This window comes from Gekko japonicus, unplaced genomic scaffold, assembly GCF_001447785.1.
Source record: "Gekko japonicus isolate JY-2015 unplaced genomic scaffold, Gekko_japonicus_V1.1 scaffold57, whole genome shotgun sequence".
Classification (NCBI taxonomy): domain Eukaryota; kingdom Metazoa; phylum Chordata; class Lepidosauria; order Squamata; family Gekkonidae; genus Gekko; species Gekko japonicus.
In genome coordinates, this window is record NW_015160208.1 from 1,530,103 (window position 1) to 1,553,639 (window position 23,537).

At 44.0% G+C, this 23,537-nt stretch overlaps 1 protein-coding gene across 6 annotated transcripts in view; it reads right to left on the bottom strand.

The window, feature by feature from the left end:
• BAIAP2 (BAI1-associated protein 2) overlaps window positions 1-23,537 on the bottom strand; it is a 203,023-nt gene that overhangs the window by 4,107 nt on the left and 175,379 nt on the right. The window contains exons 8-15 of one of the 6 annotated variants that reach the window (XM_015408647.1): window positions 21,537-21,764; window positions 19,918-20,119; window positions 17,924-18,125; window positions 14,836-14,904; window positions 13,649-13,799; window positions 10,956-11,054; window positions 9,025-9,059; window positions 4,302-4,354 (exon numbers count right to left, since the gene is read on the bottom strand). In XM_015408647.1, coding sequence (XP_015264133.1) covers window positions 4,327-4,354; window positions 9,025-9,059; window positions 10,956-11,054; window positions 13,649-13,799; window positions 14,836-14,904; window positions 17,924-18,125; window positions 19,918-20,119; window positions 21,537-21,764 — 1,014 coding nt within the window. In that variant the 3' untranslated portion in view covers window positions 4,302-4,326. Of the gene's footprint in view, window positions 1-4,301; window positions 4,355-7,312; window positions 7,452-9,024; window positions 9,060-10,955; window positions 11,055-13,648; window positions 13,800-14,835; window positions 14,905-17,923; window positions 18,126-19,917; window positions 20,120-21,536; window positions 21,765-23,537 lie in introns of those variants that run through there. The other 5 variants (XM_015408638.1, XM_015408630.1, XM_015408665.1 and 2 more) reach the window with 5 other exon arrangements.

Genomic DNA, 23,537 nt, shown 5'->3' on the forward strand with positions numbered 1-23,537 from the left:
ACTCAATTTCCCTAAAGAACCATTGTACAGAACACACACATAATAAATACAGCACCAATACACATGTTCTCTTCCAAGAGCAGAGGATATCATGGCACAGTGTGGCCATAGTCCGTAGCAGATTGAGCTAAGTAGCTTCCTCAAAAACCAGGTCTGGTTTAAAAATTAAAAACCCAGTAAATATAAAAACACAATAAAAGTCCAATCATCAACAAACCTTCCCTCTGAGGCAGGCAGCCTCCTCTTTCTCTCGATTGAAAAAGTGATTGCTAACTTGAACCTCAAAGGAAATCACGGTGTCCAATATTAAGTAATGGACATCATGATGTCCTTTGAGTTTCAAGCTAACAATCACTTTTTCAATCTTTGCCACTTCCATGTTGGAGAAAACAGTCAAAATGCTGCACTTCTGAAAAGTTCCCAAATGAAAGCCAGCACTAGGTGTGGAATTAAGCATCCATTTTCTAGCTGAGAATGCAAAAAAACTTGAGACCCGACTTGCACTGTGAGTGGGATAGAAATCTTGGGAATACTTTGACTTTGTTTTGTATACCATTGTGCCCTAGGATGCAAAGATAATTAGGAACAATTCCAGATGGTAGGGAAAATCTGCAATGGTTCTGAGAGACAGACAGATAAATAGGTAGTTCTACAAAAAGGATGCAGTTATATTTTGCATCCAACAAAACAAGATAACGATCCCAGTAGTCTCCCCGTGTCAAAAAATCATTTGACCACAAACATAACTTAACAAATCTCAGAACACAGCATTAATGTGAAAGCTTTTATTAGAAACAACTAAAACATTACACATTGAGTTCTCAAGTTCCCCAGTAACTCTTCAGAAAGGTCCAGTTTTTAAGCATGTTACTGGTGAGGCACCCATGCAACTTTGTTCTTGCACAGTGTCTCATTTAAATTAGGCTGTATCGCTTCGTAATCTGTTACACGTACATAATTAGCATGCCAGCACAACACCTCTCCAGGTTATGGACTTCTGGTCTGGTAGATAAACACAGATGCTTTGCACAGGAAGCAGCTCAGTTTAAACAAGATGTTGTGTGAGTATGAAGTCACGAAGAAAAGTTCTTTTGCCTCACCAGCATCATGTTTCAATAAGGCTTAATCTGTGGCATTTCAGACATACTGTTGTAGTTTGTTGAATTATGGCATACCTTCCTGCCTCAACTCTAAGATGAAAAAAAAGTGAGCGACTTCTAGATGAATCCATGGCAAGATTTAAAAAAATGTGTCTAAAATTGGTGGGATGCACACCATCCATGAATGCTAGCAGGTCGCCCCACTGGGATGCCACCATGCAATATCACAACTTCTGTATGTGTGGCTGACTGTGTGCATAATGGAGCGGAGGGTCTACTAGAACCTAGGAAGATGCTGAAGGATGGGCTGGCACATGGCCTATACTGATTCAGTCAAGAAACACCAAGAAAGATCTGAGCAAACCACACCTCCTTGGAGTGACTCGTCTTATGTCAACAACTAGGTATGGCTTCCTAAAAAAAAAATACCGTGTTGCTATACCACCTTTGGAAACATGCCTTAAATTTTAATGAGTACAGAGAAGGCCAGACCGGCAATTAAATGGGTTGGGATTTGGGTTGTTTGGCAACTGTAATGTTCTATGTAAAAAGCAAGGGAAACGGACAATTAATAAAGAGTACTGGACCTGAGGTCATGCTCAGCCAAAAGCTCATAGAATGGTCATGGCAAAATAATTGATTCCTAAAATCAGAACTATGAATTACTCACTTTGCAGAGCGATTGCCCAGATGAATGAGGAGGGTTAAGGATGTCAGCTATGAACAGTACCATATCGAGGATTGAAAACAACAATGGATGACCTTCCCTGATAGTGATACTTGCAGAATATACATATGTATGAATGATATGGCTTTCATTTTTGCTGGTACTGAGTCTTGATATAAATACAGCAAAATCTTTTCTCAGTTCATAGCATGTGGCTTGGCACTTATTTCTCACAAAACCCAGCAGTATTTCCAAAAAGGGCCAGAAGACAGGAAGCCCTGGAAACTAAAAGAGCTGATCAGAGTAGGCATTTCCTACAAGGGAGATTCCAGAGCAGAAAAATATAACCAAACAACTGGATTTTTGTGTTTGAATCCCTGAAGGATTACCCACTGAGTCACCTGATATGAGATTTGAGCCGTATCAGATATTAAGAGCACACCTATGTATTTTTTGCAAGTGTTCCTTTAAAATACACAAAAATTGCAGTCACTTGGCCCCGGACCCAAAGTAATATGGGGACTTAGCAGGAGAAAGAGAAGGGCCCAGGCCACATTGCTGGTGTCACAGAGGAAGTGACATCATCATGCCAGTGACTTCTGGGTGATGCTCTGGTATTTGGGCAAAAACTCTATAGTAAAACCGGCTTCTATCATAGAGTTTTTGCCCAAATACCAGAATGTTGCCCAGAAGTTGATGGCATGATGATATCACTTCCTGTGTGATGCCAGCAACGTGACCTAGGCCTTTCTCTTTCTAATGGTAAGTCCCCCCACTGGCCAGCTGATCAGTGGCTGGGGAGGGGGGGAGGGTCTGGTGGCAGGGGAGCCCTGCCTCCACTGGGGGTCTGGCAATCCTATAATACACTCATGCAGACCTCAAGCTGATGCAGCTCACATTCATGTCACATTCTGGTATCACACTCAAGTACTTCAGTACTTGGTAGGAAGCAGCCACAAGCCTACACCAAAAGGGAGAGACAGGAGAAAGCTGGTTCTGTGTGCATGTATGGAAAGAGTTTTACCCCTCTTTTGGACATAAGTGCTTCTTTGCCGCCATCACCAGCTCTGCTTATTGAAAAGGGCTGCTCAGTTCACAGTAGCAAGATTAATTATCCTATTTTTAAAGCGCAGACAATTAATATTCCCTACTTAATTAATGCAGACGCTCAGATCATTTTTCTCCCAGGGGATGCTAAAACAGATTCTTGAAGCTGAAAGGAACTAACAGAGGAGGAGAGGAAGTATCGAAAATTGTTCTCACTGTGACTCATCAAGGAATAGTGAACTATTTTTGTAATGGGAAGTGGGAAAGGCAAGGGTGACTGCAGAGCCTGCCAAACCCCAGAGAGTCTGTAGTCCTTGGGGTGGGGGAGACAAGGAGGATCGGGGCTAAATGGCTCTATGACCTCATCAGCCCTCATTTGGCATTCTCTTTGCTGTTCTGCTTTGAGCAATGGAAGCAGGCCCTTGGCCACCTAAACCTGGATCAATATGTTAAGCAATGGGGCGTCAAAACATTGTTGAGAGCGCAGGACTAATCAATTCTGCAGAGTGCAAAGAAAGCCTTTTAAATGCAGCTCTTCTGTTTTAAACTAGAAGAAATTTGATTTACACCACCAAGTCCATAGATTTCAGAGGTCCAATAAATATTGTGGAAGAAAAACATTTTCACCATACATCTACTTGTAAGGGATGGGTGCTTCTCCTGTGATTGCTGCCAATAACTGTTCATTATTTCAGTGGCACAGTAAAGCACACTCGTTATTTGATCAGCCTAACCTGGGGCATCCTTATGTGTATGGGAATTTTATGCACATACAAAAATATGCCAAGTCTACATGCAACTCCATGTGCTTGTTCCCATCCAGCACACAAAGCCGTTCCCAGTGCTGAAGCTTGGTTTATGAGCATACATATCGGATGGGTTTGCATGTGTTCTGCTACTGAAAACAATAACACAACAAGAGCAAGAAAACCTTTCATATCAAGTAGGAAGAAAACCAGTGTAGACAGATATTCAGATATTTAGCAGATTTAGTGGAAACATCATTACTGAGCAAAAATGGACACCACCTGCCTGAAGCCAGAGACCCCCAGCTGTCCAGGCTTAGAAGCACCCAACAGAAACTCCACCCACACTTCACCCCAGCAGTTAGGCAGCAAAAAAGGGTAGGGGCTTTATGCCAGGAATAAGGGTTGCAGAGATGGCCTATTTCAAAGGTCAGCAGAGGAAAAGGAATCCGGTTCCATCAGCCAGAGGCAGGCAAAGAAATTCCTAACAGTGGTTGGAGGTGCAAGCAAATGAGTCAAGCTCTGAACTGACCGATCACCTGCAGATAAGAGAATTTACCAATAGTGTGTCCATAGCTGTTCAACAGCAACCCTTTTACCACAGTCAATGACAGCCTCCACCCCCATATTCTGGTTCCAGATCCACCAGTATTTAACAAGTCAGTCCAGAGCACTCTCAGGAGTGAGGTGAGGGATGAAGGGAAAGGAGTTGGCACATGAAAAAAAAAGTGGTTAACTTACAACTACACACAGTCAGGGATACATCTCAAAACCTGGCCACTTCAACATCAGTGCTGTAATGGAAAAATAGAGAGGATGTTTGTAGACCGATAACTGGCATGCATGCATACTCCTTAAGTAACAAGAGGAAGGGATGGTGGAGTGCAGTTACTGAGAAAAGGAGCTGATGGTGTCCCAAGAGCCTTGATGGTTAATGGAGAGGTTGCATGGCCCTGTTATGGCTTGGATGCCAGGAATCTGGGAAAGGTGATTTGCAACTGATTGCCACTAAATGACAAAGGTAGGATTTATTGCAGCAAAGGTTGAATTCAAGTTCTCGCCCTTTGTAAATGGCTAGGGATGGACTAAGAGGAACACAACTTCCTGCTATATATGTTTCTCAGAGACATCCACCACTTGTCCTTTTTAAAATTCAGAAAACTTTTTCAAGGAAGCAGTCTCTCTTTACCAGACCTTAGAGGTGTTTGCAAACAGAGGTCAGGTGTCTGAAGTGACAAGCCATAATAAATTATCACATGGAGATAATTGCACAGAGCCCCCGCATGTCAAAAACTTCAGGCAACCAGCCTATCGCGTGATAATTCTGATTGTCACAAGGGTGACAGAGCTTGGGGGGGGGGGGGACCAGGTTGCTCCAACTGGAAGTCAGCAAATGTTTCAAGCAGACAGCAGCAGGGAAAAGGCTGACTTTAATGAACTCAGTAACGCCATACAGAGGTACAGCTGCACTCTCAGTACCCCACATTTCTGAACTGTAGCAAAGGCTCCACCATTTCATAGCAGCTAGCCAGAAGCAAGACCATGCTGCTGGCTACCCACATAGGTATATACGGGTGCCACAGGGTGAAGTTCTAAGCTGCCACAGTGAACCTACCAATACCTAGGACAACTAGATAAGCAACCTATAGTGGTTCAATTGAGCATGACCTCTGTTATACAGAGTAAACCAATACTAGTCTAGGTTTAAACTTTCCTTAGTGATCTCCCACCAAATAGTCAGTTTAATATTCTGGCAGCTGACCAATGTGGCTTGTGGACACCTTCCCCTAAGTCCAGCAGAAATCAGAGTTAGCTGATCCATGAATGTCCTGTATGGCCTTGGGCAAATTGTCCTCTCGGCCTCAACTACCTATCTGTAAAATGGAAAGAAAGAATTGTCCTCCCAGGAAAGAGGAGATTTCTAAAAAGGGCTGTAAAGACCTTTGGTACACTCAAGAGACCTGTATAACTAAATTTGGGACAGAGAAAGAAAAAGAAATAGAATGAAAGCTAATTGAAAGAATTAGGTTCTTCAATATCTGGCAATACACACAGTTTGGTGACTTATCAGTAGTAAAGGCAGTAAAATGGAAGAAAATTCACTAAACCCAACTCAGTGGAGGAAATCAAAACTTTTATTCAAACAACTTAGTACAGGGCACATTTCTCTTCAGCTTTATTGATTTTTGTGCTTTTTCTTTTCTTTTTTTTAAAAAAAAGGTTTTCCCCCTAGCACTTTTAGAGTCTTCACACATGTTTTGCGTATTTTTGTTCTGCGTTGTCTTCTACATTCATTGTTTGACTACAGAATACCCTGGATGTCAAAGTCTTTTGAGCAAAGTCATGGCAAAAATGCAAGGGTTTTTTTTTTTTTGTAATTACATATGCCCAAGGTCTATTATATAAAACAAATAAAACCTTTGCTATGTGTATAGACGGCTCTTTCATATATACAAATAGTCAAGATTATATTCCCAGAATCCTCCTATGCAGATCAAATGTGATTCTATTTTGGTTTTTCTTCTTTAAAAAAAAATCACATTGGGGTTTTTAAAAAAAAGAGAAAATGGCACACAACTTTGCACTGTGGATTTTCAGCAGAAACTGAAAGAGTTAAAAGTCTTTAAGAGGGGCCACGTGACTGACTTCCCAGAATTCAGAGATTGAAGAAGCAATACCAGTAGCCATTAATTCCAATCCTACCGTGTTTGTCTCTGAAGTTAATCAAGACACACAAAGAAGATTGACAGCATTTTAGGAAATGAAAAGACTTCAGTTCTTCTCAAAATCATCAGGTTTACATTCTGTCTATCCACCCCACCCATCTCCAAGCCCAGGCAGTTTTGACACCCATTTCTACCCAAAAGTAGTGATGGGGGAAAGCCTTCAGATTTTAGAGAAAGAAAAGTCTTTGGAATGATTTGACAAGCTGTGTAACTGCACAGAAAATACTTTCCCCCTCCCTTTGAGCAACCCCTGACTCCAATACCCCAGAGCACTAACCATGAGGTAACAATACCTTCCTACAAAATATATATATAATATATATATTATATGTATATATAAAACAAAACATTTTCTAAAAAATGGATACTGGGTTGGTGCTCAGCTTAACCAGCTGCATCAGTCCAGTCCCCCCTAATAGCCAGCCACCTTTCTCCATGCCCAGGCATCCAAGAACTGCCCATTTTTCTTACAGCAACCAATGAAGAGCCATGGAGGGTGACCAGCCTCTCTGGCATCAATATGCACCTTCCCATTGGACAAAATGGGCATCATGGTCAAGATCAAAAAAGGATCATTGGAATAACAGTACATACACCATAGGCCATGCATATTTGTTTCTGGATGTTAAAAAAGAGAGCGAAAAAAGAAAACAAAAAAACCTCCATTTGTTTCCCTATTAATGTGCAGCTCACATTAAAGCCTCTGGAAAGAGATAGTGCATTTTCTTTTCTTTCTTTTTTTAAAAAAAACCCATTTATGAAGTACAAAGAGAGAAAGAGAGAGAAAGATGCAGAATTTCCATCTAATCTACTCTAAATGTAAACTGCATCCAGGTGGCTGCTGCTGCTGTGAAAACCAGCAAAACCTGTTTTGACATTTTTCTGCTCAGAAAAGGATGTCAGCAACGTGAGGGAATGCGGGTAGCAGCACCAATGGGCTCCTTGATGATCACAAGAGTTAGAATTCCGGGAGGAGGAGTGACGGGGTTGGGGGGGGAGAAGAGGGGTGTGTGTGTGTGTGTGTGTGTGCGCATGGATGGTGTAGAAGGAGGAAGCAGAAAAGAAACGGAGGGGACAGAGAAGCAGAAAAGTCTTCCAAGCAGCAGCTGCCATTTCTAGTCAAGGCTCCTTCTCTCACACTGTAGATACCAAAGTGCCACTGCCGCTGTGGAATAGAAAAAAAAGCACAGAACACTGCCAGACTGCACTTCACCACAAAAAGAAAGAAAAGAAAAAGAAATAATCCGATGGACGGCAACAGAAACACATCCTGAGTGCGCTCCAGCATCCCTTTGGCTTTCAGAACATGAAAGGATGGTAGGGGAGAGGAAGAGACTGGGCTGTTCTCAACATTGCTCCAAGCTTTGCTATGCTCAGTGCCCCCTCCCTGCATTCGCCACTTCATTAGAGTGATCACAGGGCTGTGGAATGGGCGGCAGGGGGAAGACTCATTACACTTAGTTCATGTTCAGCAAGCATTCTGGAACTCTCTAATGCACACTGGGATATCAAACTGGGGGTTCTTGTACTGGAGATTTATGCTCATAACCATACTCCATGAAGATGGAAGTGCCAACATGCACTGAAAGGCAGAAATTAAGATCCTTTGCTAATTCTGAAGAGTTCCTCTGGCTCCTAGCATGGGAAATAGGGTGTTGTTCGGCCCACTAGAAGTTCAACAAGGCTGGAGATTAAATATCACAAAGAAAGCCCTCCTTCATGACTAAAGCACAGCAGCGGAAATAAGGTGAAACCAACTTTTGATCTGAGGAATTCTCAAGCTGTGGAGAACCACCCCCTTTCCCCAGTTTTCAGGCTGCCTGGATGAATAGTTAATCCTATCTTGTCTTCTTTAACAAGCAGCCAAGGTTTGTATTTGGCTTTGTGTACGTCTTAGGCTTTCCAAGCTCTGGCACCTGTTTTTCTATTATAAATTTCCTACTTTCAATTAGCCTTTTCAGCAGCGACTCACCTAGCAAAGAATGCCTGCATATCTGCCATCGAACAAAAATGCATTATAAGAAGAGGCTGGGAAATGCACCAGGGTGGAGTCTTGGAGTGATTTCCCACAAGCGCTGCTCCGCGCTCACTCCTCCCTTTTGCCCCGATGGTACGTTCAATTTCACACAAGCTGCTGCGCGGCCGCATTTTGCCCCGCAGCTTCGTGTGATTTTCCCCGCGTCTACACAATCCTCAAAAAACAGGATTGAGTAGACGCAGGGAAAATCACATGAAGCTGTGGGGCAAAAAGCGGTCGCGCAGCAGCTTGTGTGAAATTGACACATACCATCGGGCCAAAGAGAAGAGTGAGCGCGGAGCAGCGCTTGTGGGAAATCACCCTTGGATTTGCTAGAGTGACCCATAGCACACCCAGCTTTCTTTGGTGGGTACTGCAGGGGCAAATGAGTCTTCTCAATGAGGAACCTCTATGTTCACAAGGAAGCACAGGGTTCTGTGGAATGCAGCTTGAAAGCCACTTCTTATTAAAGAGAAAGAATGTGTCACTACTTCCAGTGGATTCTCTTTTTCTGAAGGCTCCTAAAATGAATCTTCTAGACCAAAGCCCAACCAACTCATACAATGGAAAACAAAGGATTCTGTAGCCCTGGAAATCACAGATTCCAGGGCACACAAAGGCTTATGCTTGCATGACAAGTATTTATGTGCAATCTTCTAGCCAGAGATACTGCAGTCTCCCTTATGGACACTTACAGTGGGCTTCAAGTACAAGCTCTTACCTGCTTGAGGATCTTGCCCCGTAGTCATCCAGGCCCTGTGGATTAGAAAAGACAGCCAGGATGTTAATAACCAGACGATCCTGCACTTTCTCCTGTGGGTGGCTACAGAAGATCAACACAAATAGCACAAGTATTATTTCCAGGCTTAAAATCAAAGCTCTTGATCTTTCAAAAAGGCTTAGCTGTGGAAGCTAAACAGGCATCAATAAAAGGTAGAAAGTTGTTTTCCTTTCACCAGATGATTACTTCAGACTACAAAGATGTAAGAGTAGAGGATAAATATTGAGTTCCCATACTGAACTGTCCCTTCAGACAGAAGAGGTTCTTGTAACTTTACAAGACATGTAGTGCAAGAGGCATAACTTGGGCAACACAGAATGCTAGATATGCAGTACAAACAACTTGTGCAAGAAAGCAGGTTGACAGCATTGCATTTCCGGTGGAAACAGGCACAGGAGTTTGAATCTTCCGTCCACCTTTAAGCCCTCCTGTAAAGTACCTGCTAAAGTGATGATTCAAGGCACTGGTGGAAAGGATGAAACAGGAGTAAGCACTGCACAGAGAAATTGCAGTCTGCCTGTTCATCTCTGTGCTTGGATGCACACAGAAAAGAAAAACTACAAGCGCTTATTTTTCCTGGCTGGGATGGGGGGAGGGGGGGCAGTAGAATCAAGCCAAGTCACAGCTCTAACACTGGGATACTTCAGATCCTCAAGTTCACATGTAAAGGAACTGCAAGCTTGGTTAATTCCAAGAGGATATTTCTATTGTGGCTACACACTCCTCCTAAACCTTAGTGAGAATTATTTTTTGCTCAGCTCGCTTCACTAAACAAAGGCTCACACCTCATTCCCTAAAAGGGCTATGACTATGAATGGACCATACAGCAAAAATTCCAGGCACTGGCCCTCATGCTTGCTGGTGAATAACAGTTTAAACTCCCCCAATTAGACAGCAAGCCTCAGCAACCTATAGCTGAGGCAAATTAGCACTCTCTCCACTCTGCAACTCCCTAGTCACATCTTCACTGAAGAGTGTCAACAAGGGATAGCCACTGAGCCTGTCTGAAAGCAAGGAGAGAAACTGAGACTGTTCCCAATCCCTGAGCAATCATAACTAGCCTCCCTGCATCTACAATTAGGGGAAATGGTTTCCAGCTCAAAAGGCCATGACTTCCAGGCAAGCTTGAATAACATCGCTTGATTCATTTAAGAAAACCTGGCAGGGTCAGCATCCCAGTCAAACAACAGGACTGCTATTATTCTGCAACATCTGTTTGTAGCAATCTCGGCTGGCTTCCGCCCCTTGGCAGCCAAATTTTACCCATTTGTAATGGCAATACAGACTTTGGGGCTAGAAAAAGCACCCTCCATCTGACAACTTTTACAACATTCAGGCTTCAACAGCCAACAGTACCTCCTTTTTGCCTTGGGATCGGCCATTGCCTTACAATGTATGGGGGCTAGGCTTCCTCCTCCTCCATTCCACCCACCCTCTCAAAATAACAACTTTGTCTGGCTTTGGGTCAGGACCAGTCTAGAGATAGTTCCCACCTAGGGAGTTCCCACCTACGGGGTTTGAACATAGGAGGGGAAAAATAAGCTTAATTGACCTGCAAGCAGCCCATTTCTAGTCTGAGACATTTACAGAACAGCCAATGTTACCAGTTGGGTTTAGACTGATGTTTTACTGCCATTCTTTGTGCCTCATCCATTATTAAATCTGCCAGTTGGTTACATTTTTCTCCATTAATTGTTGTTCATATCTCTCCTTCCATTTTAATTTTTTTAAGGAGCAGTTCAATTCTCTGCCTTGAAAGGAGGAAGAGCAAGACGCATTAGGGTAACATGCTAGGTAAGGCAAAAAGATGCATTAGGCAGAAAACAGTCCTCAGAAGTCCCAATTGGAACATTGTGTTCTTTGGAACTTACGGCTGTTGACCTAGGGTAAGGCTGGTAGGAGGCAGGTAGCAGTTGGCAGAGGCCACTGGAATATTCATTAAGTGCACAGCCGTAGGGCATAAGGTAGTCCTATAAATAATGAACATAAGCACCTGTTGGCAAGTAAGGCCCACCTGTTTGTAAACAGAACTATGTCAGAAACAGACCACATGGAGAGTGCTTGCTTCGCAGTGCTGAAACCAGGACTCCTTTCAGCAAAATGCCCTCCCTTCCCACCATCCCAGGCAACGGCCTACAGTGGCCCATGCTTTGGGCCCAGCTCTGCAAGGGAAACTTTATTTTCTACAGATGAGGTATGTGCATGAAATTAGAGCTTGCTGCAACAGGAGGTGCGAAAAGTAGCTGTTACATTTAAAGACCATACCTTTTTACTACCATCCCTGTTCTAGCATTCCACTCCATAAAAGGTTCTAAACCAGGGGTGTCGAACTCATTTGTTATGACATAAATAAGACCTTGTTGGGCTGGGTCATGTGTGTAAAAAAAATTATTTATTTTATTTTATTATTGCATTTCTATCCCACCCTCCCTGCGAATGGGCTCAGGGCAGCTCACAAACAAGGGCAACATGTGCCAGTACAAAACATTAAAACAAGATCAAACAAGTATATTTAACAGTAATAAAGTGCTCAGTGCTCGCATCAAGATGGTGACCTATAGATGTTACCCAAAAGCCCGCTTCAGCGGTACCGACCGGTCGCAGTACTGTGGCTAGATCTTTATAATAGGCCATCCCATTACCCGTTATTGCCACGAGATAGTTGGTGCTGGTGGTAGTGGTGGCTCCTAATTAAAGGCCTGGCGGAAGAGCTCCGTCTTGCAGGCCCTGCGGAACTGTGAGAGATCCCGCAGGGCCCTGATCTCCTCCGGGAGCTCATTCCACCAGGTAGTAGCCGCCACTGAGAAGGCCTTGGCCCTGGTTGCCACAAGCCTGGCCTCCTTAGGGCCTGGGATCACTAATCGATACTCTCTGGGGCAATGTTCCCTCTAAGCTGTGGAGTCTTGTGAGCAAAAATTCTACTTTGTGAGCTACAGACATTAAAGTTGTGAGTGAGCTATTTAGCTACTGCATAAATTAGTTTGTTCTGGAGCCATCCTTCCTGAGCTAAGACAAAAATCTGTGAGCCAGAGGCTAAAAAACTGTGAGCTAGCTCACACTAACTCAGCTTACAGGGAACACTGCTCTGGGGTATGTATGGGGAAAGGCAGTCCGTCAGGTACGTCGGACCCTGGCCATATAGGGCTTTAAAGGTAAGTACCAGCACCTTGAAGCGGATTCGGAAAGCTATTGGCAGCCAGTGCAGCGCTTTCAGCACAGGCTGGATGTGCTCCCATCTAGGGAGACCCATCAACAGCCTGGCCGCAGCATTCTGCACTAACTGCAGCTTCCGAATCCGCGACAAAGGCAGCCCCATGTAGAGAGTGTTACAGTAGTCTAATCTTGAGGTGGCCATCGCATGGATCACTGTAGCCAGGTCAACATGAGCACTCCCAGACTCCTAACCTCCAGCGCTGGCACCAAAGGTGCCCCATCGAAGGTCGGGAGAGGGATCCACATCCCCAAACCATTCCAACCCAGGCACAGGCAGTGTAATGCCAGGCAATGTAATGTCAGGCAGTGGAGATATAAACTTTATAAAGGACACAAACACAAAGGTGTTTTTTTTTACTTAAAATAAAAACATGCTTGAAACATTAGCACTCTTCCAATATTTTGTTTATTTAACAGTGTCTGGTAACTGACACATCTTGCTCTAAATTACTGCATCAAAATGTCTGTGCTGTTGCAATCTTGAGTGTGCTGTTCAGGTGTGTATCTGTAAGCTGCAAACCTACAATGACGCAGCAGCAACAGAACTGGAAGAAGAAGCAGAAGACAGCCAGTTCCACTGAAGACCTGATAGAACCCCTCCGGGGGCCTGATCCGGCCCCCAGGCCGCATGTTTGACACCCCTGTTCTAAACAGTTTGTGCACAATAGAAATTGCTGAACTGGATTACAGTACTGATATTATGCAAGTGCATGCCAAAATAAATGTCAAAAGTAGGGTTCAGAAATGCTGTTCCTTACAGCCTAGTGAACATTCCTCAAATGCAAACATTTGCACTACATAATTTCTTGACTCAACTCAAAGTTACTCCCCTATTCCACAGAGGCTGTGGAGGTAGGGAATGGGGAGGAGGAAGAGTCCCAAACAAAAACACAGCCAATATTGTAGGGTAAAGCAAAACTTGTTCTGCCAACCACAGTCCCATTTTGTTGCACGCAATGATTCAGTTGGCCTTTTGTCTTCCCTGAGATTTAGCCAGTAAGAAGTCCAGAAGGCTCCAGCTCTCTGTACAGTCCCAGCCAATCAGGGCTGTCGGTTCAAAATGGCGATGCTCCTATGGAAACTTTAACACCCCAGGCTCTCTAACTACTCTGATCTAAGTCACCTCTGAATATGCAGCGTAAGATTTCAGCTCTTTAAAAAGTGTACGACAGAACCTCTGTCTTCTGAGTCTCAGTCACCTGTCCAATAATAAATTTAAATTCATTCTGCTCTATGTTTGCTGTGGAATTTCTGCCTTGCATTCATCACCTCTAGCTCAGCTCCAGGCAGTTAAATCAGGCTGCTTTCAAAGTGGATTCTATATCCTGGCTCACCCACTGAAACCCCTCACCTGGGTGAAGGCTGGCACGGCAACGCTATATGGCCTCTGTTTGAAAGTGCTGACATTCTGTGTCTGGAAAGCTCGGGAGGACATGCTGTAATCAGGAGGGGGGATGTCATCTTTGTCCAGCAGGTTACCCGTGCTGCTGCTTTTCCCCTGGCTGCAAGAAGAAATACCCTTGATTAACACCTGCTACACACTTCACCATGAATTAAGCAGCCAGGCTGCAGTTTCAATGGCATGGCCATCCAAAATGAAATGACTGCCCTTTATCTAGATACTTCCTTTTCATTGGTGGCAGTTATTGCCCATGCAGAAAGTTAACTTTTCTTTTTAGCTAGGAAATCATTGTCTCCACAAGAGCCACACATCCCTCAGCTGCTCTAAAATCCCATTTAGGCATACAGTACCTAAAATCTTCACAAGGAACTAATTTTTCTTCCAAAGGTTTAACAGTTCCTGCCCATTGGCCCCTACCACACGGGGGGAAATTGATGCGGCCAAAGTGTGGTTTTTTAAAGCCGCACCAAAAGAGACATGAGGCGGCGGGATCAGACTGATCCCGTGAACCGCCGCGCAGTTGCTCCCCGGCATGATCAGATGCTGGGGGGAAAGACACGGAAGGGAGCACGAGGCAGCTGGCTGCGCATGTGTGCGCATGCGCAGTTTGGCTGGGAGCCTCAAATGCTCCTGAAGATGGGAGCTCCTGCGATCCGACGGCCGCGCTTGCTGTGGCGTTTCAGGTAAGTCCTTCTCTTTACTAGGTTCTTTTTTGCTCTGCATTACTGGGCTGAAGGGACGGATCGGGGACAGGTGCACGCCGCTTCCCAGATGTTGCGGTTTGATCGGGCCTGTTTGCTGCGCCCCGATCTGTTCCTTTTCCGGGCCTAAACCTCTCGTGTCACCGGGGCCATTGTCTTTCAGTCATTAACAAAAATCCTGATGGGAGTCATTCTACTAAAAGCATATTTACTTATGGATTGTTCCTAACAAAAGACATCAAATATTTTCATGGCAAAGCTTGCAATACTGGCCTGACTGATCTGGATCAGATACAGCATGTTACCAACAAATAAGGAGACTGAACAATGTACTAGGATACAGACACTAATGCCGGCTTTGCAAAGGTGGATCTGCCTTTATAAAGAGAAGGACACAGGCTTGTATGGAAATAGCAGCCAACAGCACCTTCTTACCTCATGTGTAGCCTGTCACTCCCATCACTGTCCAGCACACGGGTATAGGAGAATGGAAACCAGCCTCTCCTATAATACAGAGCAAAAAAGGGAAAGAAGACTGCATGTACCTCTGTCACACTGGAAACCAAGATTTGAGAAGTGTTACAATTAAAGCAGTGGGCCGTCTGTTAATTAATTGGGCCCAAACTCTAGGCTTGAGTGCCTCGAACTGAAGCAATTCTGTATATATTCATTCTGGATTTCATGGAGTTTTGCAAGATGGGGTGGCACAGGTTTGAGTTCTAGAATCATACAATGAATCAGTTCCCTAGCACGCACGCCTGATGTGCCGTCAAGTTGCTTCCGACTTCTGACCTCCAAAACATTCTATCATTACCAGCCTTGCTCATGTCTTGCAAACTGAAGGCAGTGGCTTACTTTATTGAGTCAATCCATCTCGTGTTGGGTCTTCCTTTTTCCCTGTTGCCTGCAACTTTTCCTAGCATTATTGTCTTTTTCAGTATGTCCTGCGTCATTCTTAAAACCCTACTGATTCACCCATCTTGAAGTTCTGAAGCTATGTTCTTGAGGGGCTTAGGTTTTTTCTTTGAAAATTTTTGAATTTGCGGCAACATGTTAAGAGCAGACAGCATTACTCTGCTTGCTCCCCAATCCTTCCATATTGCTCTTCATTGCTTGTGAAAGCTGAGGCAAATTTTCACTATATTTTCAGCATGATAAATTGAAAAGGACTTACACAGCAGAATAGCTTTAGTCTGGGAAGAAACTTAGGCTGATTTCGCACTAGAGCTGCCTCGAAGTTGCGCCGCCGTTTGCCCCGATACTATCGGTCAATTTGACACCCGAAGCCGCGGGACTGCATTTGACCCGCAACTTCGCCCGATTTCCTCCGCAGTTTCGTGATCCTCAAAAAACAGGATCATGAAACTGCGGGGGAAATCGGGCGAAGCCGTGAGTCAAAATGCAGCCCCGCAGCTTCGGGTGTGAAATTGACCGATAGTATCGGGGCAAACGGCGGCACAACATCGAGGCAGCTCTAGTGCGAAATCAGCCACACAAAAACAAGCTTACACACACACACACACACACCCTCTCAATGTTCTATGTATAAAAGGATGCTGCAGACAATGCGACCATTTAAAATAAGAAGCTCCATGGTAAGCCCCTCAACCTCATACCACAATTTCTTTCATTTCTGGATATTCACAGGCAAACTGCTGTTATCTGTAACAGTCCTGGCTGAAGAAAAGAGCAAGAGTCCAGTAGCACCTTAAAGACTAACCAAATTTGTGGCCGGGTATGAGCTTTTGTGAGTCACTGCTCACTTCCTCAGAGAGTGAGCAGTGACTCATGAAAGCTCATACCCTGCTACTTGGCTCTTGCTCTTTTCTGCTGCTACAGACAGACTAACATGGCTACCCATGGCCACTGGCACCATTTGCTCTGTTAAGCTGCTTGCAACATTCTTCTTTCTCTAAATTCAATGCTGCAGAGGCTGGCTCACTTGAGGCCTCCACTCTCAGCTTCCAATCTCACTGCAGGACTAAATGGTTATTTAAGAGCAGATCACAGCAGACTTTGTCCACCCTGCCCTGCCTTTTCTAATCAGATCCACTATTTCTTTGGCAACTACCATTGGTCAGTGAAGCCAGCCACAAGACATTTTACTCAAAGATCAAATTCCTTCCAGCCTGCAAGGAAAGTGTAGCAAATTCCAGGACGGTTTTCTGGGAGATGGGGAAAAGGCTTGTAGGTTCAGATTTATGACACTGACCATCAAGATTTTGATTATCAGAGACAGCTTGGATTACAGAGGAAGTTATCCACACAGCTGGCCGGTTGCCAAGCAACCAGCCTGCCCCTATTCCTTAGCGAGTGTGTTGTGCAAAATCAAACTGGCTGCAGCAGTCTAACTCATAGGCAACTTTTGTTCCAGGTTATGTCACGGAAACTCCAGGGGTTAAGTGACAACACTTTCAGCAGTTTCTCTTAGTGCTCTCACTTTGGAAAGAATTCTTACTTTCCCAGCATGAGACCAATAATGGCAGTTTTGTTGCTGGGTTTGAACTTACTATTAGGGTTGAGCTGAAACATACCCTCTTATGCTGCAGCCTCTGCCCTCTTTTTATTACTGATGCTGGGGAGGTGGGAGGTACCAAAGCAGGACAAAGTTCATCCACTGTGCAGTGCCAAGGAAGCATGTCCCTGTATTTCCATGGTAACTTGGGGACATTTCACACTTCCTGTGCTCCATCCAGGCAACTCTACAAAACAAGCTAGAAAAGCATCCTTGCAATGTCTAGGCAACCAGGCAATGTTTGCTTGTTTCCTGTACACTAGCCTGAGAGCACATCAGAATCTCTTCTCAGTGGCACTGGGGAGCAAAACAGCAGACCACTTGGGTGGGGAACCATAACAAAGAAGGATACAGTGGAAGCAGGAAGATTTGTTATGTGGGAGAGTCCTTTCACACCCTGCAACCCCTCCCCCATTTCACCCTAAATTTTAATCCATGGACAATACTTTGGCCCATTTCTATTTACTATGCATCCTACCTCTTGGGTCACTAAACTCTCTCCTGGTAGTAAAACACTGGGCACCAAAAAGATTACAAAAATTCCAAAATGGTGCAAGCCAGCATCATGAGAAAACCAAGCACTTCAAGCACCAAGGGCAGAACTAATAATTCCCCTGAAGAGATGCTACTGTACTCAAACTGGGTCAGGATTTGTTCCCATTTTGGATTTTCCCCTGCTTGTATTTCCAAAAGATACAACATGTAAGCAGAAGGCAAGAGGAATAGCACAGTCCTACTGTCTCCAGTTCCGCAGGGGGGAAAGGGAGGTGGGGGGAGAGCCAACTGCGCCTTCTATGGCCTCCTCCTATGTTGTCCCTCACTCATGCTGTACATGTGCCCTTCCGGGCATGCCCATAACCCCAGGCTCCCTTCCCAGCAAGCCCTGCCCCAGTGCCTTCACCCTTTGCGAGGAAGAGAATTGAAAGGCAAAATCGCTCTTTTCTTGGCTACCAGACAGGAGACTCACACAGTTCCACAACCTCAAAACCAAAAAATAAAAAAGCTTACAGTTTTGACTTCTCACTCTCTCCATAGTGCCACCCATCCCTGGCCTCTGGCACTAGCAGTGTAATGAGGTCTCCCTCCTTGAAGCTCAGAAGGGTGCTGTTATCGCCAGCGGCATGAGAGAAAATGGCTCGTACTCTCGTCCTGCCATTCTTCTCCAACCCCGCGGCCATGGAGCTAGAACGTGGCAGAGTCTTGTTTTCAGCTGAAATGGAGAAACAATGGGGAAAACCAAAAAATATATATCAGACTAAGTGGCGCTCATTCCGGATAGGATTTCAGAAGCTGATCAAAATCTTTTGCATGAGAAAACATTCAAAGATTTACTACAGAGATCTATCTTCTCAACTACAAAACGGTTTACTGAGACCTTTACTGAAAGCTCTTTGAACAAACACAGAAGTTTTGAAAAAATGTAGAAATAAAACCCAAAAATAGTTTTTTTAAAACTTTAATTAATGTAGCCCTCTAACAAATGAGTTCAAAGTAAAGATCCAGTATCAAAAAGGTTAACACGCCAATGTATGGATCACAATTTATACACAAGGTACACTAGAAGAAAAAGTGGTATGCAGGAGAAGCATTTAATGGCGTGCACTTTAAATTATCATAACACATTTTGCTGAGATGTTCACAGAAAGCCTCTCATGAAGTGTAAACTGCTTAAGCTGTAAATTATAGTATTCAGAAAAGCTAATGGCATCTCTCATAACTGTGCCATATGATACTGAGGAAAATATTCATAACCATTGCTTAATAGCTGCTGTCCCATTAGAATCCTTAGTTGGTTCAGACTTTGAGAGCAAGGCAGCATTTCCCAACACTATTACTTCACCTGCTGTGCAAAACAAGCTCTTTGTGGTGCTTTGTGTCCAAGATTTCATTCATTATCCTGAACATTTCCCTCTTGATGATGGCACCAAAGGGGAGGAAGAGAAAGGCTGAGTGAGTCTGTGGGCAAAATATCCACATTGAGCCCACTCCTCTTAAAAGAAGGTACAGCTGGAGAGCTATGCTTTTGCAACATGACAAATAATTGAGCACAAGCAACACCATAAAATAGCCTGTCCATTCTCACCCAATGCCATTAACTTTTCCTGACTGCACCAAGCAAGATGAGGATGATCAGGGGCCTGGAGACCAAGTCCTATGAGGAAAGGCTGAGGGACTTGGGAATGTTTAGTCCGGAGAAGTGGAGGTTGAGGGGGGACATGACTGCTCTCTTTAAGTATTTAAAGGGCAGAGAGCTGTTCCTGTTGGCAGCAGAGGATAGGACTTGCAATAATGGTTTTAAATTAAGCGTAGGAAGGTAGCAGCTGGATATCAGGAAAATCTTTTTTACAGTAAGAATTGTGCAACAGTGGAATCAGCTGTCTGGGGGGGGTGAGCTCCCCCTCACTGCCAGTGGCTGGACAAGCACTTGTCATGGATTCTCTAGGCTGACCCTGCCTTGAGCAGGGAGTTGGACTAGATGGCCTGTATGACCCCTTCCAACTCTGTGATTCTATGATTCTAAGATCTCTTTCCAGTGTTGCGACAACTGAGCAACAACAGCAAATATCTGAATTCAGGTTTTATCATCCACTTTAAATGTGCAAAAAGAAATTACTAAATTGCCAAGGCTAAAGCTCCTTTCTGGTGGCTTCTGACATGATGCATCAAGAACAAGAGTGTAGCAATACAGACTACTTCAGATATGCACCACATTGTACAATGTGGCCTGGTCTGCTTTATTCAAGTTTTATATTTGCAAGGCTTCCAGAAATTCTACCACCATAAAGGAGCAAATGGACATTCAGCTGAGAAACAGTTTTGGAGCTTTTAGTACCATCTTCATGATTTCTATGGCCCCTCTTGCACCCTGTCTCCCAATGTTGCTGCTACTGCAGCGGCAGCCATTTCCATCCAGCATCACAACACTGACTTGCTTCCAGGAGTGGGAACTTGGTGTAAGGTTGCCCTAGAGCCCATCTGTGTCTCTCAGAAGAAAGACTTACTGGTTGCGTAGCTGTTTTTGGGCATGACACTTTTGCGCACAGGGAGTGTGTTGGAGTAAGAGTCACTCAATTGCTTCGGTGGCTGAGGCGGGGATAAGGACTTTGGCTGAGGAGGCTTCCTGCCAGACCAATGGTTGAAATCTTCACCTTCTGAGCCTGAGACACCATTCATCACTGGAATGGTCTCTTGGGCAGACATTCGCTGAAGAAAGGAAGAGAAAAAACACTGTGAGATTCAAGAACAGGAGAACACATGGAGTAGGAAACTAAGTGGTCATATATATCACATCTTACTAGAAATATATCAAAAGAAGTTAAATGTCCTTTAACTGTGGCTATCTGGTGGTCCCAAAAAACCCCAAATATTTTCGGGATTTTTTGTGTCAGCCATTTTTAGATGGCCGAATAAGTAGACCACTCACTAACTGGCAAAAAAAAATAATCTGGAAAATACTGATACGGTATTTTTTGGCTTGGTTTAGTCGAATCCACATGTACCCCTAGTTGTAAGTGCAAATATGTCAGCATAATGAACACAGGTTCTTGTAGGCACACTGTTCTACTTTCAAAACTCTATTCAGATTTTAATGAAAATTATAACTGGTTCCAGTTGTGCAGTTACGCAAAAGGGGATGGCTCAGTGTTGGAACAAATACTTTGAATGAAGAAGGTTTTAGGTCCAACCTCTGGCATAGCCAGTTATCAAGAATATCAAGTAACAGGTGTTGGGAAAAAGCCTTAGAACCACTGTCAATCACCATTACAAATACTGAACTAGATGGACCACTGCTCTAACATGGTATAAATAAGCTTCATATGACCACTAGGTAGCATTCAGAATGTCATGAACTAACTGCAGATTTTTGTGACATGACCCAGAAATCCTTGGGCTTACTTCTTCCTCTCATTGTGTGCATGACCAAGATTGAAGAATTCCTTGTAAAAAAGTCTTCAGTCTAACTTCACTTTGTTGTGATGTCCAAATTCAGGTACTTATACAAACTGGGGTTTGTTTCTTCCCACAAACTGATATTCTAAACTAGGATTAAACTGTGGTTTAGAATCCCAATTTATAAGCAAGTAACAAACCACAGTTTGTTTCAGTGTTGCAGTGTTCCAGAATCACAACAAATCATTGTCCTAAATTTCAAATGTGGGAGCTGTAAGATTTCAGGCTCATTCTTGTCACATGTGAATGCAGTCTCGGATGTAATCACCAAAAGGTTAGGCTAGCTTCATTCTTTGTCCTGTTTCCCACAGATAGGACCCCCCCACCCTGGCAACTTCTCAAAAATCCCAATCCCTCAGAAACTTTAATGACTTTGCTTTGTGAAAACACATGTTCTATAAGTGCAGTGCAGTCTATTTGCCTTTCAACAGCCCTGGGCTTTCTAACAGCAATCTAAATCATAACTATTCTGTCTTATAACAAATTTAGAGTCCAGTGGCACCTTTAAGACCAACAAAAGTTTATTCAAGGTATGAGCTTTCTTGTGCATGCAAACTTTGTCAAATACCTGCCTTATTCTGTTTTATGTAACTGAGCAAGAGATGGTTCTAGGACCAAAACACTATGCAGACAGAGGAAGTACACAATCCTTCCCTCACACAATACTTACTCCTACAAAAGGTGCCAGTTCTGGTGGGACTGGGAGTGGTTTGGCACCAGGGATAGGATCAGAGATGACGAGGTTTGACTTTGATGTAGAAAGAGGGCTGGGCATAATGGTCCCATTGCTGCCGATGGCCATCTGTTGCATGAGCTGAATAGCACGGTCTGGGATCTTGTTAGGATCAGAGCAAGCCTGCTGCCACAGCGGGAGCTTTTGTGTCAAGATTTCTCTTCCCTGAAGTTTACAAAAAACATAAGAAAGTCAGAGCACAAGGGGACCCACACAAATATTTCCAACAACAAGAAGTGCATGAAAAAGTAGCAAACCCAACAAACTACACAGCACACTGCCCCTGTCAACATCCATGTGTTCCATAAGTCTGGCTGTAGATCATATCAATCCGTTTGACAGGAACTGACAGCTCAGAGTGTCAGTAGAGCTGGCTCCAACTGGTTCTGTCTAGTTGAGGGCAGAGCTAATTAACAGTGACTCAGCATTGGGTCCTGATTGGACAATGCTAGTATAAGTATGATGCTGTACAGTGTACCTTACCTTCCTGATGGAAACCTGGTGTCTGCGTGAGCATTTTGTCGTTCTGTGCAATATATTGGTGGAGGCTTATGTGAATAAATTGTATATAGTTTTACACCAAGCCTATAAGACTTACATCTTCTTTGATACTCTCACACCATCGCAACCTGCAGTGGGCTAGCACCGCGCAAACCTCGACAGCCCCTTCAATGGCTCCTCCTAATGATTATTGGCTTCTAAGAGTAACAAGTCAACCATGAATTTGTAGCTTGCCTCAAGCTCCACACTCAGACACACACATAAGATTTATTCACCATTTATCTAGTTGAGGCAGTGGCAGTGACAGATTCATTTGGTCCTGTATGAGCTATAAACAAGATAAATTCCAATAAAAGAGATCAATATATGGGTCACGATAGCTGATGGACCAATTTAAGGGCACATGAAACATTTATAAAGGAAAGGGAAGATGAAAGAACGCAATTAATTTTTTTCTAGTGCATCTTGAAATATTCTGGTAGCAGGTCTGCTGCCTCAGTAACACTGGAGAAGTGGAATATAAACAGCAAGTTTCAGAAGCTGGGAGGAGGAATTCTAATAGGCCCTGAGCCTCAAGAAGTAGGAAGGAAACCTGCACAAAGGCATGTGCTACTGAGTGTCAAGTCAGCATAGGACTTCCAGAGCTATGCCACAAAATGCTGCTATATAAAAAACAACCTTTAGGTCCGACAGGGCACAACCCCTGCAGTTCACAGTGATTTATTATTAAATTGGAACACTCCATTGATACACAAGTAGCTTTTCCTCTAGAAGGTCCCCATGCCAATGAAGCAAAACCAGCTGTGTAGAGTACATATCTGATGCTAGACAGAAGAGCTTGATCTTCACTTGCAGCAGCAGGGGTAGTGAAAGTATCAGCAGGGGTGCAATCTCAATGCTGCTGTACAGCTGGGATCCTAGGTACATTTCACTTCAACCAGAGCCATGGGGGCACAAACAACAGAATCCTATGCAGGAAAGCCTTTGGAACCAAGGTTAAAAGAGAATGGTACGTGCAAGAAATGGAAGAGAGTTTTCACTTAAAACTGTAACATGTAACGGGCAGTTGGAGAGAGGGAGCGTGGAGAAAATGACTAAGCCATAGTGCAAGAGCATGAAGAAGCTTTTAGCACCATCTGGCTCAGCAGCTGTAAACTAGGGCGAAGGATACAGCTGCCATTCTGACAGCAGACCTCCAGGACTGGCCTTCCCCCATTCCAAAGGGAGACATGGGGAACAGGGGGTTGAGGTCACAAAGGATTTTCTCCCTCCGGCTCCGGTTGAGGGAATAGGAAGAAGAGAGAGGAATGTGCTCTTGCTTCAAAAGTTGTGCGTCTAGTTATTTATTTAAAGCAAGTCAGGAATGTTTTGCCAAAGAAGGGGATGGGCAGAGATTTCTGCCTGGTCAGAAATCAATGGTTAAAGCATCAGATGCTT